Raw genomic sequence first — 15,456 nt, forward strand, 5'->3', positions numbered from 1 at the left:
CCTGAGAGGAAAAGGCCCCAGTATTCCAGGAGACCCCATTTCTTTTGTGCTCCTTTGGTCACAAAGGAGGTGACAGGTTTGGTAGGAATGTTGAGAGCCATTTTAGCACTTACCACCACCTTGCCCCCTTCCACCAGACTTGGACTACTATCACAGCTGACAAGCAGCTGGTGGATATCCTCATCCAGGGCTACCCCATTCATTTCCATCCTCTTCTCACAAGCTCATCACAAAAAGAAGTGGCCTCCTCATTGCTTCCTCTAGGTGCCACAGAGGAAGTACCTCAGGAATATAGGGGAAGAGGCTGCTACTCCTGGTATTTCCTTATCCCAAAGAAGAAAGTGTCTTTGTCCTATATCTAAGACATGGGTAGGACTGAACAAATACATATGCTACCTCTGATTCAGGAGGGTACTTCTCTCTTCAGGCTCAAGATTGAGTCATTCCTGTTGACTTACAGGATGCATATTTCCACATATCTCTCCACCAGAGAGAGGTACACAAGGAAGTACCTCATATTCACAGCGGGGCCAGAGGAAGTACCTCATATTTACAGTGCGGCCAAATCATATCTGTACAAGGTACTGCCATGTAGACTCTCCATGGCTCTGAGTCTTCACAGAATTCTTAGCAATAGTGCTGGCCCACATGAGCAGTAGGGGCATTCTTACGTATCCTTTTCTAGATGGTTGGGTGATCAGAGGCAGATTCCAGCAGGAGACAGTGGCAAGTCTAGAATATGCGCTCGTGCACACACGCTCTGTTAGCCCAACTAGCCCTGCTGGTGAACTATCAAAATATCTTCTCATATCCCATCACAGACGATCGCGCTCATAGGAGCTATGATTGAGTCTTCAGGTCTGAAAGCGTGTATCTGCCTGAGGACAGATTCCTGCTAGTGCAATTACTATTACTTGAGATAAAATCAAACCAGACCATGATGGTACGGACTTCCTTAGGGTGTTAGGCTATACGTCGGTATTTATGTATGAAACGTCCCTTACCAGACTCCACCTCCTGCTCCTTCAACTCTGGCTCAGGTCAGTCTACTCCCTGGAGAAAGATGAATAAGAAGGTCTTAGTGCCACCTCATGTGATTGAAGAGCTGAGATGGTAGCTAGAACCCAAAAATATACGAGGAGGTGTACCGTTCTCTGCCCCTTCCTTTATAAGGACATTAATTGTGGATGTATCACACAGGCTGGGGAGCCCACCTGATCCAATGCAAGGGACCTGGTCCCCCAGAAGACATTGGACTTCACAAAAATGTCCTGGAACTCAAAGCATCAGGGTAGTGTGTATGGCATTCCCAAGTGTCCTTTGAAATTCCCTGGTGTAGATCCTGACAGACAACACATCTGTGATGCACTACATAAAAAAGCACAGAGGAGCCTGCTCATCATCCCTCTGACTGGAAGTCATCAAGCTGTGAAACATGGTGCCACTGAAATGGGATTACTCCAAGGGTCGTCTCTTGGAAGTCAACAACAATTTGGTGGACTTCTTGAGCAGAAAATCTGTTACCAATCATAAAGGGTCACTTGTGAACCATCACAGAGCTGATTAATTCCATTGTTGGGGGGAAGGAGGGAATTCCTGTGAAAGACCAGTTTAGCACTGAAGAGAATATCAAGAATCTGAACCTTTCTTCCAGAGGGGATAGGAGGAGCCCAGAAGATTATCATTGAAAACCTTCCTTCTGTAATGGAGTCAAGACCTCCTATATGCCTTTCTAACAATCTTCCCAGGGCACTATTCATAGTTTAAACCATACAGAGCCACAATCCTCCTCATAGCTCCCCTACTCATTCCCAGCAGTTTTGGCTGACAGACCTGCTCCAGATATTCATTCAGCTCCTAGACTGCCTGGACTTGATTTCACAGCACCATAGTCAGATAATCCATCCAGACCTGAAACTGTAGCATCTGGCTGCATGGATTTTTGTCTGGAGTACCATGGATGGGGACTGTTCTTGGCAAGTCCAGGAGATACTGATTCAATGTGGAAAGACATTACCAGAGGGACTTAATTATCAAAATGGGTTTTGCTTTGAGGGCCTCGACAATATTGGTGTTGGAAGCATTCTGGTTACTAGGCTTATTCTTTGGGCTGGTGGGCCCTGAGTGAATTTTTCAAGCCCTTTATATATTTGAAATAAGATCTAAATATCACACATTTTTAAGTCGTTTAAGTAACATTCACATTCCTGTGATAGGGTACTTCTTATTCTTTAGCCCTGCCTTATAGTTCAGTTTCTTCTTTTCACACTGGATACATAAATTCAACAAAACTACAGTAAATATATTTGTACATGTGGCTTGTGATGTCTGAGGAAAAAATGGATGGATCAAGTAATGCTCTCTATGCTGCCTAATAAGACTTCTGATTAACACAAGAATTTGTTGGAAATAAATAGCATGTCATATCTTGGCACTTTAACGTTTCTTATTACTCAGTGGTTGACTTTTATTAACAAGTAGTTCATTGTTTAGTAAGGGATTCTACTGAAATTGTGCTATAATGCAGTGGCAGATGTAGTCTTCCAATTCAGTGGGTGAATGAAAGCAAGAGAGGCCCCGCTCTGCATCCAGACCTGGCTGCTCAGAGGAGGGAGAGGCAGTGAGTGCAGATGAACCCATGAACCTCTGCTAGAATATAAAACTCAGGTTTCAGAGTAGCAGCTGTGTTAGTCTGTATTCGGAAAAAGAAAAGGAGTACTTGTGGCACCTTAGAGACTAACCAATTTATTTGAGCATGAGCTGTAGCTCAAGAAAGCTTATGCTCAAATAAATTTGTTAGTCTCTAAAGTGGCACAAGTACTCCTTTTCTTTTTATATAAAACTCAGTATTTCTATTAAACTTTTGTCTGTCTTCCAGGTGCATGTGAAGGAACATTGGCCTGCTCCACTTGCCACTTAATCTTTGAAGATCACATATTTGAGAAATTAGATGCAATTACTGATGAGGAGATGGACATGCTGGACCTAGCCTATGGACTGACAGAAACGTAAGGCACAGACTTTTCAAGTATGCCAGCGGGCTGAAAGAAAGGGATGGAGAAAGGGGCAGGAATGATTTAAATGTTGCTAGAATAACTTAATCAAATGAGAATAAATAGTTGGGATCTATTACATAGAAAGGAATAGTAGGTTAGATTTTCTTTGTTAGCTGAAGTTTACTACATAGGTGGCACCTGTGCCAAACTAAAGACTGTTTGCCAGTCCTCAGTAGTATCCTTTCAGCGTACAGATGATCTTGCACAGAGCTGTCATGTAGCTCAGTATAAACAAAGCATCCTACTAGTAGTTCTGCTACTGCTCTCCTGTTTATATTCTTTCTTCTGCTTTTCTGGACCATATTAACTTTGTCTGTAGAGGTTCTGAACAACACCATGTTGCCATTTTGGAACAGGTAATTAGCAGCCATCTATAAAAGCAAAAGCAAAAAATATTTGATTGTTGTTTAGTTTTAAGCAAGTTTCTTTGTCTGCCGAAAACCTTTTCCTGTTAACCTTTTCTAGTGTTAGTCTGTTATAGCATTCAGGTGAACACAGACAAGCACTCTTTAATACAGTGCTTCAAAAAGCCCAAGGGAGTTTTAAAAAAAAGTTTTGTGCTCAACATATGGGGTTCAGTCACTCACCCACACCGAGGAATTGTGTACTACCCATTGAGGGAGACAACTACCCCTTAAAGAGCTATTCTAGAGAAGCTGCAAATCAACTCCTCTCCCCCTACCTCCATATATGTGGAGCCCTGCACGCATACAAATTTAAATCTGCGGATATAAATCGGTATCGGCGGAGCTGCAGGGCTCTCCCAGGATCCGCACCAATGAAAGGAGCAGAACAGGGGGCCATGACCAGTGCCCCATGCCAGCAGCTGTAGCACCCCAGTCCCGCCCACTGGGACGGGCACCAGGCTCGCTGGCAGCTGTCCCTGATGGCACTCTTGTGTTCAAGTGGCACTCATGCCCCCAGACAGGAGACGCAGACAACTGCGTGGAAGGGACAGGGTCAGGGCTGCAGGCAGGGGTGTGCTGGCTCCTGAGAGCAGTGGCCCCACATTCTCCTTTCACCACTGCAGTTCTCAGGAGAGCCCTCCGATTCTTGCAGATATAAATTTATATCTGCACAGGGCTCTACACATATGAATACATTTTCCCAACTGTCAAAGGCTGTTATATGATCAGCTTTTCCTTGTGAAGACTCAAAGACAGGAGAACAAGGTAGACAAGCACTTCATTTAATGGTTTTAAAGGCCTAATTCTATCTGAGGTGGGCCTCACAAAAGGCCTGATCCAGAGCCCATTGATGTCTTTGGGAATCTTTCCATTGATTTTTTTTTTGTTGTTTTTGTTTTCTCCTCCCGCTCCCTCCCAGTGGGCTTTGGATGTATCCCAAAACAGTTTTTTGACGCTGCAGAGAGGTGGGTCTAATTCAAGCATCCTTCCTCCCTGCAATCAATGGGACTTCTGAATTAGTCAGAGACATTTCCTCACCCTCTGCCTGGCTTTTGGTCAGCCAAATATTTTTTTTAATTGCTATTTGTTTCTAGGATTTGTCTCCTAACTAAGACATTAAGCTATGAGAGAGTTGTTTTTGCTTCCTTTCCTTCATCCTCCTCCCCATCCCCTTCCCTAAACAGAAAATTAAAAAGAAAGGATGAAGAAAATGTAAGACTGTTAAACATAGTTACTTCACCCTTACCATCTCTGTTTACTTCCTCCATTGAGAAAGAGGTACTTTAGACTCTGGGCCAGAGCTATCCGGGGAACAGACTCCGGAAAGAATGTTCCAAGACCATATGTTTTTGATTTAACCACCTTTTATTTAAGGCTTTAGAGCAATGTTCTTTTAATGACTAAGGAGCAGAATGCCAAACAGATAGCTCAGGCAGTTTAAATAAAAAAAAAAAATCTGAATGAGAGGAAGCAAGATGGTGAAGTTTCAGAGTTTCTAAAGCAAGCTATACTTCATCAGTTTACCTGTCTTAGCTATTGCTTCTCTGGCCAAGGATGCTATGGTCTGCTCAAGAGGGTGGCTTTTTATGGCTAACCAGACCAACAATAGGAAAGAACTTTTATGTCTCTATTGCATTTGCTATAGGTTGTCTGGCCTGTTACGGCGATACAATTGTTAGGTAAAGAGAAAAGCCTGCTAACTTTGCTAGGATAATATTATGCATGGGTTTTCTTCGCAGGTGAATCTCTAGACTGGGAAAGTTTCAGCAAGGGAAATATATTTGGTTAAAGATAATTGTTTGAACCATTCACAAAGACACTAAAAGAATTGATAGAGGAACTTAATGAGAAAACTGTTAAATATTTTCATTACAGTGTACCCATCAGATTGGGGCTCTGTTATGCTGTGCACCGTACAGACAAACCGTCCCTGTCCCAAAGAACTTGCAACCAACCTGAGATCAATTTATATCTTAAATTATATCCCTGTTTAAAGCAGACACCTATGATGTTCTCAGAGTTAAAGAAAAGGAGTACTTGTGGCACCTTAGAGACTAACCAATTTATTTGAGCATAAGCTTTCGTGAGCTACAGCTCACTTCATCGGATGCATTTTTGCGGATATAGACTAACACGGCTGCTACTCTGAAACCTGTCAGAGTTAAAGGTGATTCTCTAGGCCAGGAGCCACATGAGACCACTACAATTCTTCATCTAAAGCATTAGACCAGTAATCAGAGCTTCATCTGGTTTCTTCTTGGCTTCTCTGACCCCCTACCCCAGGGGTGGGCAAACTTTTTGGCCTGAGGGCTGCATCAGGTTTCAGAAATTGTATGGAGGGCTGGTTAGGGAAGGCGCTGCCTCCCCAAACACCTAGGTATGACCCAGCCCCTCTGGGACTCCTGCCCCATCCAACCCCCACCCTTCCTGGCTGCCCCTGGCACTCCTTCTTCTGCCCCCATTCAACCCCCCTGTTTCCCGCCCTCTGACCACCCTGACCCCTATCCACACCCCCAGCCCCTGACCTCTATCCACACCCCCCTCCCTGCCTCCTTACTATGCTGCCTGGAGCACCGGTGGCTGGCGGCACGCACTGCGCAGCACCGAGCACCGGGTCAGGCCGGGCTCTGCAGCTGCGCTGCCCCAGGAGCTGGTGCCAGCGGCGCAGTGAGCTGAGGCTGCGGGGGAGAGGAGGCAGCGGGGGGGGCAGGGGGCTAGCCTTCCGGGCCAGGAGCTCAGGGGCCGGGCAGAACGATCCCACAGGCCGCAGTTTGCCCACCTCTGCCCTACCCCCACAACTGTGTATCTTGTGTATTTTTTCACTGCTCGCTACTGCCCTCTAGTGAAGATTGTCAAATAAGTAACATTAGACTGAGAAGGACATTTAGCCTGGTTGTTTTTATTTACTATAAAGAACATTGCTGATTTAACCCACCATGTGGATTTTTGAGGATGAATCTTCCTAAAGTTGTTATAGTCTCTCAAATTCAAAATAAAGTTACTAGTTGGTGTTAATCTTTAACCTTGAGTATTATAATATATTCATCTAGTTGGAAGTGAAGAACAAGTGTCTTCGTATTGCCCCCCTTGTTTGCTCTAGCTACCTCAGTAAAGCATGGGAAAGGATGCCATCCTCTTCTGATTGTCATTATGAGCCCATTTCTCTGAAGTGCAATTCACCTCCAGGGATATACTGATATTCCATTGATATGAGGGTTAAATTTCACCTGTGTTGTCTTTCAAAATTAAATTAATAGAACTCATTAATTTACCTGTTCTGTCTCTTCACGAAACCAGTCCATAAAATCATCCTTAAATGGGAGTCTTTTTCCTAAACAAAAGTTTTTTTCATTTAAAAAAAAAATCTTTCTTTTGTTCCAGCAAACCAAAAGGGAGAGAATAATTTGCAGGATATTTTTATTAAGATAGCAGAATGATTTGTTGTGCTAATGAATGTCTGGCTCCTTTGAATATCTTTGCTGGTTCTGTATCATTGCTCTAGTAATTGGAGCTGGATTTCCCATGTAATGAGTAAATGAACTGAGTTAGTGAATCTTAGCATCAGAGTTACTGTAATTGGTGGCAAGGACTGTTTTGGTGGAGTTAGTTACTTTTGGTCCAGTGAAACTAAGCTAAAGTCAGAGACTGTCTATAGCTTGGCGCTGCAAAAATCAGTATATCTGAAATAGATGCAGTGTGAATAAAGTTAATGTTGGTCTGTCATAAATATAAAGGGAAGGGTAAACCCCTTTGAAATCCCTCCTGGCCAGGGGAAAGCTCCTCTCACCTGTAAAGGGTTAAGAAGCTAAAGGTAACCTCGCTGGCACCTGACCAAAATGACCAATGAGGAGACAAGATACTTTCAAAAGCTGGGAGGAGGGAGAGAAACAAAGGGTCTGTGTCTGTCTGTAGTCGTCTTGGCCAGGGACAGAACAGGAATGGAGTCTTAGAACTTTTAGTAAGTAATCTAGCTAGGTACGTGTTAGATTATGATTTCTTTAAATGGCTGAGAAAAGAATTGTGCTGAATAGAATAACTATTTCTGTCTGTGTATCTTTTTTGTTACTTAAGGTTTTGCCTAGAGGGGTTCTCTATGTTTTTGAATCTAATTACCCTGTAAGATATCTACCATCCTGATTTTACAGGGGGGATTTCTTTATTTCTATTTACTTCTATTTTTTATTAAAAGTCTTCTTGTAAAACACTGAATGCTTTTTCATTGTTCTCAGATCCAAGGGTTTGGGTCTGTGGTCACCTATGCAAATTGGTGAGGCTTTTTATCCAACATTTCCCAGGAAAAGGGGGGTGCAAGTGTTGGGAGGATTGTTCATTGTTCTTAAGATCCAAGGGTCTGGATCTGTAGTCACCTAAGCAAATTGGTGAGGCTTTTTACCAAACCTTGTCCAGGAAGTGGGGTGCAAGGTTTTGGGAAGTATTTTGGGGGGAAGGACGCGTCCAAACAGCTCTTCCCCAGTAACCAGTATTAGTTTGGTGGTGGTAGCGGCCAGTCCAAGGTGTAATATTTTGTACCTTGGGGAAGTTTTGACCTAAGCTGGTAAAGATAAGCTTAGGAGGTTTTTCATGCAGGTCCCCACATCTGTACCCTAGAGTTCAGAGTGGGGGAGGAACCGTGACATGGTCCTACGTGGAAGGTTGCACAGGTAAAATTGATGTTTTTATTGGTCTAAAATGATGCTGGAGGTAACTTTTTTGACATGTCAGGTGTCACTTAGTCTCTCTAAAAAAAAAAAAAAGTGGTGTCTTAATAAATGCCTTTAATTGTGAATGAACTTGAAAATTATCTTGCTAATGGTATTGCTAAATTACAGGAAGAACATAATGAAATGCTTAAATAAGAATATTAAATGCTATTTTTATAGGTGTGTGTTTCCCCTCAGTCCTTAAGTGAAACTGATATGAGTTCTGTTGCAGTACAGTAACTCCTCACTTAAAGTCGTCCTGGTTAACGTTGTTTCGTTGTTACATTGCTGATCAATTAGAGAACATGCTCGTTTAAAGTTGGGCATATAACGTTGTTTGGCAGCTGCCTGCTTTGTCCACTGCTTGCAGAAAGAGCAGCCCATTGGAGCTAGTTGGTGGAGGCTTGGAACTAGGATGGACCGGCAGCCCCCTATTAGCTCCCCTAAGTTCCCTGTGCGGCAGCTGCCCAGCAGGCTATGAATTGCCGGGCAGTTCGGCTGTCCCTCCCCCCACTGCCCTGTGCTGTCCTGCCCCTCTGCCTTGGAACTGCTCCTGGGAGCCTCCTGCTTGCTGTGCAGAGTGGGGGGGAAGAGGGGTGCTGATGTCAGGATGTCCCCCTTCCCTCCCCCCACTTCTGTACCTTATCCCCACAGAGCAGGGGGCAGACAAGACAAGTCTCAGGATGGAGGGAGCTTGCTGGCAGCAGCTGCTGTCTCAACTTGCTGATCTGCTTAAAAAGGCAGTGTACTTAGAGTGGGGTCAGCATACCGAAAGGGGCAATGCGCGTCTCTCTCTCACTCACTCACTCACTCACACACACACACACACACACACACACACACACACACACACACACACACACACACACACACACACACACACACACACACACAGCGTGTGTCACTGTCTCCCCTCCTTCCATTCATGCTGCCTTGTAGAGTGTGAGGCTACCTTAACAACGATGTGTTAACCCTTGAGGGCTCAGCTGAGAGCTAGTTCATCATTTAGCAGTAAGGCATTCCCTGGGAAATATCCCACCCTCTGACTTCACCACCTCAACCAAGCTTCACAATCATTTGCTGTGTACAGTATTAAGTTGTTTGTTTAAAACTTATACTCTGTGTGTGTTAAGGTATAGTCTTTTGTCTGGGAAAAAAAATTTCCCTGGAACCTAAACCCTCCCCTCCTCCCCCTCCCCCCCAATTTACATTAATTCTTATGGGGAAATTGGATTCGCTTAACATAGTTTCGCTTAAAGTAGCATTTTTCAGGAACATAACTACAACGTTAAGTGAGGAGTTACGGCATTGCCCACAAACCCCAATCAGGATCACTGTGCTTGGTACTGTGCAAACACATAGGGTGATATGGCCCATGCCATGAAAAGCTTATAGTCTGAGGCCTTGAGCTTGCAATGTGCAATGCATGGGCATTGCTGTGCCTGTGTATTGTACACTGATTGAGAGAGAATAGAAGGGCAACAGTCAAGCAAAATGTTTTGAGGTAATGTTAGATGCACATCTTAATTTTTTTTTTCTTTTTAATCCCTTGCCTGTTTACTCTTCAGTTTCTTAAATCATGTATTTTTTTTAAAATTTCCTTGCCTGTCTACTGTTTTTGTCTTAATCCTTCCCTATATTTTTAATGTCATTATTAACCCTACATAATTGTATCAATTATTTTCCAGATCAAATTCACTCCATCACCTTTCCTTTCCTTTTTCCAACCTTAGGATCTGAGCTATTCAACCCACTGCCTTCCTTCACTGTCACATATAACCCAGAATTCCTTGCTTTCTATGCTTTCTTTCTCCGTTATACTGCTGAGGTGTAAAGAGAAAATATGTATTAATAGCACAACTGACCCTGGAAATCATTACAGGTAATCACAGATGGATGGGAGAGGTTTGCATCATCAAACTCCTTTGTATGCAGAGGAAAACTGCTCTATAGCTCTACCAAACACCACTGAATACATAACTTCATGTCCTCTTTATCTGAAGTTCTGCTTCTATGCATATATTTTTAAATTATTTTCAATTATTTATAACCATTGTTACGTAAAGAAATGCACCTTTTTGCTCTTGCAATTTTGGCACTAGAACTTCTAGCTATAATTACAAGCCAAACTCTTACATTTGGGGTACCTTGCTAATTATTGGGGGGGGGTGTTACTTTTAAAAGGTTTTAGGAATTTTCTTGATGCTCTGCTTCTCCCCCCATCTCAGGTTTCAAAATTAAAACTACTAGCCAACTAGGCTTTCAGTAGTGCTTATCAGCAGCTGAAATGGTGTTTTACTTTCATATTTTATTATTAGAGATGAACTACCTGTTTTGTTTTCCAAACTTAGCTTTTTAAATAAAGAGTAAAAGCCAACCTAATTGAGTAAAAGCACAACTGAAAGTCTAAATACTGAAGCCAGTTTTTGAGGCTATCTGTAGTTCTTCAGATGATTGTTTATATGTATTTTTCCTCAGTTGCATACATACTCCATGCACTTCAGATTGCAATCTTTTGGCTAGCAGTGTCCATGGAGGGGGTCATGTGTGTGCCCTGAGTACCCTTGCACCCTCCCATTCAAGAGCATAAAGGGCAGGGGAGGGCCAAACTTCCCTCAATACCTTGCTACAGGTCATGGCTGCGAGATGGAACTGTGAGCAGTTTTTCTATTTATTGCATACTTGGCTACCTTCAGTTATCCCTTAGTTACATTATATTTAGATCAGTGTGTAGATAGTTAGCATAGGGTTTTTGTTTTTGTTTTTCTTATATCCAATACTGGTCTTCAGTCCTTATGGCTAAGTCTTAAATATTGCCCCTTTTATGAGGCAGCTATGCCCCTTAGTGATAGATCTCAGATGTCTCTGTTTTGTCTGGGAAAGGGCATATCCCTGAAAAATATCCAATCTGCAGATTGTTTTCTAAATGAATACAGAGGCAAAAGAAGCTCTCCTAAATAGCTCTTCTCATGGGCTTGTCTAGTAAGACCTTTTTTGATCTGGATAAACAAGACTCTTGTGGAAGAGAGCAGGTTTCCTCTGAACGTGTTTTGGTAAGCTCTTGTTCCATTGGTAGCACCCAGGCTCCTGCTCCTGAAAAGACTATCCAGTGTTCCTGCCTTCAGGTCTTTGTTGTCGGCTGCTGAGGAGGATATGAGAAAGCACTGCTCTGGGAAAGCATAGGAAAAGGTCACCTTCTAAGGGAGCTGCTAAGAAAAAGAGGCTCAAATCACCTTATTTTACTGCCTCTAAGGGTATGTCTACATAGCAGTTAAACCCCCGCAGCTAGCCCGGGTCAGGTGACTCCAGCTGTGGAGCTGTAAAATTGCTATATAGATGTTTAGCCTTGGGCTGGAGCCTGAGCTCTGGGCTCCTGTGAGGGAGGGAGGAGGGTCTCAGAGCTTGGGCTCCAGCCTAAACCTGAATATCTACATAGCAGTTTTTAGCCTTGCAGCCTGAGCCCTACAAGCCCAAGTCAGCTGACCTGGGCTAAACACAGCTGTGCCACTAGTCTTTTATTTCACCCCAAGAATACCATGTGTCCCAAAATATGTCTGTCTGGTATCCTCAGGCTCCAGTGACTGAGTTGTGGTACTGTCTAAGGAACAGTTTCAGCCTGTCTGTACTGAAACTGTGATACCATAATTGGTGCTCTTGGTACTGGAACCAGTCTTTTCAGTGTCCGCATCTTCAGCGTCTGCCACCCTGGTGCCATTAATATCTAGTGTCCTATTCGGGATACCAACCTTTTTGCCTCTGAGTTCACAGTATTGAGTGATCTCATGGTACGATGCTTCCTGAGTCAGTACTGTTATGCGAGGACATGCTCTTTTGCACTGGCCACTACCTCAACTCAGGCACCGAGTATTTCCACAGTACAGTTGAGGGAGTTCCCTATGCCTCACCCTGGGACTCTGGTAAAATCAGCACCTCCACTCGAGGAGTTCAGTTGTCCACCCTTTGCCAAGAAGTGATTCAGCTGTCAAATTGGTGCAGTGGGCATCAAATCACTTCAGTAGCTCTGAACCTTCTGGAATTACAAAACACCCTAGCAGATTACCTGAGCAGGCTATTGTCCATATGCAATTACATGGCAATCAAGGACTCAAGTCATTCACATTTTCTGCAAATAGGGTCATGGATTTATTTGCAACAGAAATAAACATTGTCCAAATTTCTGTTCAGGGGAGAGAGTGTGTATGCATGCTCATGTGAGCCCTGGCTCTCACTTAGATGTTTTCCTCACCAATCCCTCTAATATTGAAAAGCTCAGGCAAGATAGTTAATGATCCTAATAGCACTCGACGTTCCTAAGCAATCTTAGTATCCAGATCTTCTGAGCTATATATCTGACCATCCGTAACGTTACCTCAGATCCTGCACACAATTTCCCAGAACAATGGACAGATCTTTCATCCCAAACCAGCTTCACTGCATCTCTCAGCATGCATGCTGTCTGGTTGATTGTAGTGAAAAGGAGCTGTTTTGCTGGTATCAACATTTGATCCAAAGCAGAAAAGGCACAACAAATTTGATACATGAAGCTAAATCGAAAAGATTGTCCATTTGGGCAGAACAGAATCGCATTTCTCCCTTGGAAACTCAGGTTCCTTTTTTTTCTGGATTATTTACTACTATTGTAGAGCTCTGGACTGTTCATTAGTTCTATTTAGAGTACATCTGATAACCGCTTCAGCATGTCATCCCCCCATCCAAAGGCACATGGACCTTTCACTTTTTCTGCCTGCTCACTAATCCTTTCTTTGCTTGCTGCCACGTGACCATAGAAAAGAGGCACTGTGTCACAGTCAGTAGGATTCAATATGGCATCTGGTGATCCAGCACTCCGACAGAGAGATTGAGAAGAAGAGAAGAGTCTTAGGAAATAGTCATTAGTGAGGGCACCTCTTCTAATGAGGTGGAGAGCAGAAACTAGGCTGGCAGGATGAGGAGAGTGGATGTCAAAACATTGGGAAAATACAGTCTTCCTTGGTTAATCTTGAGCAGGCTAAACAAAGTTTTATTTAGGATATATGCAGAGGGGAAAAGAGGCACGGGAAATGAGGAGGCTGAGACGGGGAAAAAAAAGAAAGGTGCATTGAGAGAGAGCTTCCGAGTATGACAAAGGATAAAAAGGACAAAAGCAAAGCCTAATAACCCGTGGAAAATATTTACTCCTTTCAGTCTACTTGGGTGCCAGATCTATTCACTCCACTATTTCTATTGGTTTTTTTTTTAAATAAAGTTTCTGAACTGACAACAATGAAGAGTGAGGTCCTAGCTAAAGAATAGGTAGAAGTACAAATAGAGGCTGATTTTTTCTCTCTCCACGCCCCCATGCATAGTTCTGTGACTATTCACTAGTTGTGATCTGCCTGAACCATCAGAAAATGTAGCCTTTTTTTATACCAGTTGCTATATAATGTGATTTAGACTTTCCACTAGAAACTGGACTTGAGAATAGCAACTTGTCACATAAACCACCTGAGAAAATCTCAAATTACTAGTGATTTAAAACCAGTTACATAAGCTTAGAAGAAGTTCTGTGGTGCAGATTCTGAGATGGTGTAAATTGTCATAGCTCATTGAAGACTTCATTAGAGCTATGACAATTTAAGCTAGCTGAGAATCTGCTCCATAGGTTTTAACTACCCCATGCTGCTGATTTTCAAACTTAGATCCCTCTCCTTAAAGCTATCATGTGCATACACCCAGGCAGAACCCCATTGATTTCAGTAAACATAATGGTTTACTCATGTGGAGCAGCTTGCAGGATCAGAATTTTACATATAAATTAAAAACCAATTTCCCTCCCTCTAAGGTAACACAATCTACCAGTTCACATTAAGGACTACATTAAATGTGTTTTAGCTGTATTATTTTGCATCTTTATGCTACAGTATTTACAGCCTGCCAGCTTTTTACAAATGCGCTTTTTGGAGGGGGAGAGAAGGGTAAACGGTACTAAGTCTCATGTGAATAGGTTCTGAAAGATCAGATTTTAAACCCCATGCTTTGTGACTGCAGTGTTATAACACCATCAGCATAAGTATATGGCTAGAACTAAACATAGTGTTGTTCTTCGTTACAGATCACGTTTGGGCTGCCAGATCTGCTTGAAGAAATTTATGAACAATATGACTGTTCGAGTACCTGAAGCTGTTGCTGACGCTAGACAATCCATAGATATGAGCAAGAATTCCTAAAATAAAACTTATTCGGAGCGTCTCATGAAATTTTTAACTATTTTTATAACTTATTTCTAAATGTTTAAATGTGAACTCACATAATCATGGGAGTTATTTTTTGACTATCAATGTTAATTCTGTTCTAATTTTCTTTATGAAACCACTTATTTTGATTCTTAAAAAGAGGTAATACTTTTTAACAAGTTAAAGCTGAACTATAAAATGTTGGCCAAATTATACTCGGAGAAGTCATTAATGGATTTATTTGTGTAAAGAAGTCTTTTCTTTTTCAGCTGTATTTGAAAAGCAGACTTTTTCACTAAAATAGTATGGGTTTTTTTTTTTATATAGATTCAAAACAATTTGTTTTTTAGGGTTTCAGGCCTAGAAATATTAGGGTGCTGGACAGATGACAAATGTAGCACAGACTGTGTTTCTGTTTAATTCCTTGTGTACTTCATGTGGTGGAGTAGAAACAAGTGTATCCAAAGAGAGCTAATGTGCTGGTTGATGGTATGGTGCCTTCACAACAACTGGAAGTGTAATTAGGAAGATGAGTGGAGCTGGCCTATCCTAAATCTGGAAATCTTGATAAAATATGATAAATACTGTTGAGATGATGTTTCCGTCCGGTCCAGTCCTGCTGATGATGATGTTTAATACCTGATAAAAGCAATTTTCTTATCTTCCCATTGCCCATTATGGGAATTTTACAGTTACTGTGTGCATAGGATTAAGTCCTCACTAAATATTGGACCCTTTCTAGATTTTTTTTTTTTTTTTTCAGTCTGGTTTAAAAAAAAACCTAACTCCATGCTTTTACCATCACTGTTTACCTTTTCAGTTTTCATTGCATACGTTATTAGGTGAGTCAACTACCATGAAATACAATGGTCATACCATTAGCTTATAAAGTCATTTTAAGATTTGGATGAAATCTTTATTTTGTATATAGCCTAACATTAATTTACATTTGAGTACTTAAGTATAGTCATCAGGTGCAGTATCTGAGCTGTCAACACTGACACCTAGATTTTTTTTTTTATGTAAAAGGTTCTTTCATGTTTCATTTATATGTGAAAAAGAATTACTTTTCTTACTATGC

General features: G+C 42.2%; 1 protein-coding gene across 1 annotated transcript in view; it reads left to right on the forward strand.

Moving 5' to 3' along the window:
• FDX1 (ferredoxin 1) overlaps positions 1 to 14,966 on the forward strand; it is a gene marked incomplete at its 5' end in the record, with an annotated part of 53,285 nt that extends 38,319 nt beyond the window's left edge. Inside the window, 2 exons of the mRNA XM_084630944.1 lie at positions 2,879 to 3,008; positions 14,255 to 14,966. Of these exons, the coding sequence (XP_084487070.1) occupies positions 2,879 to 3,008; positions 14,255 to 14,369 (245 nt within the window). The 3' untranslated portion in view covers positions 14,370 to 14,966. The remainder of the gene's footprint in view (positions 1 to 2,878; positions 3,009 to 14,254) is intronic.
• Between the last annotated feature and the right edge of the window lie 490 nt (positions 14,967 to 15,456).

This window comes from Lepidochelys olivacea, assembly GCF_965140295.1.
Source record: "Lepidochelys olivacea isolate rLepOli2 genome assembly, chromosome: 1".
Taxonomy (NCBI): domain Eukaryota; kingdom Metazoa; phylum Chordata; order Testudines; family Cheloniidae; genus Lepidochelys; species Lepidochelys olivacea.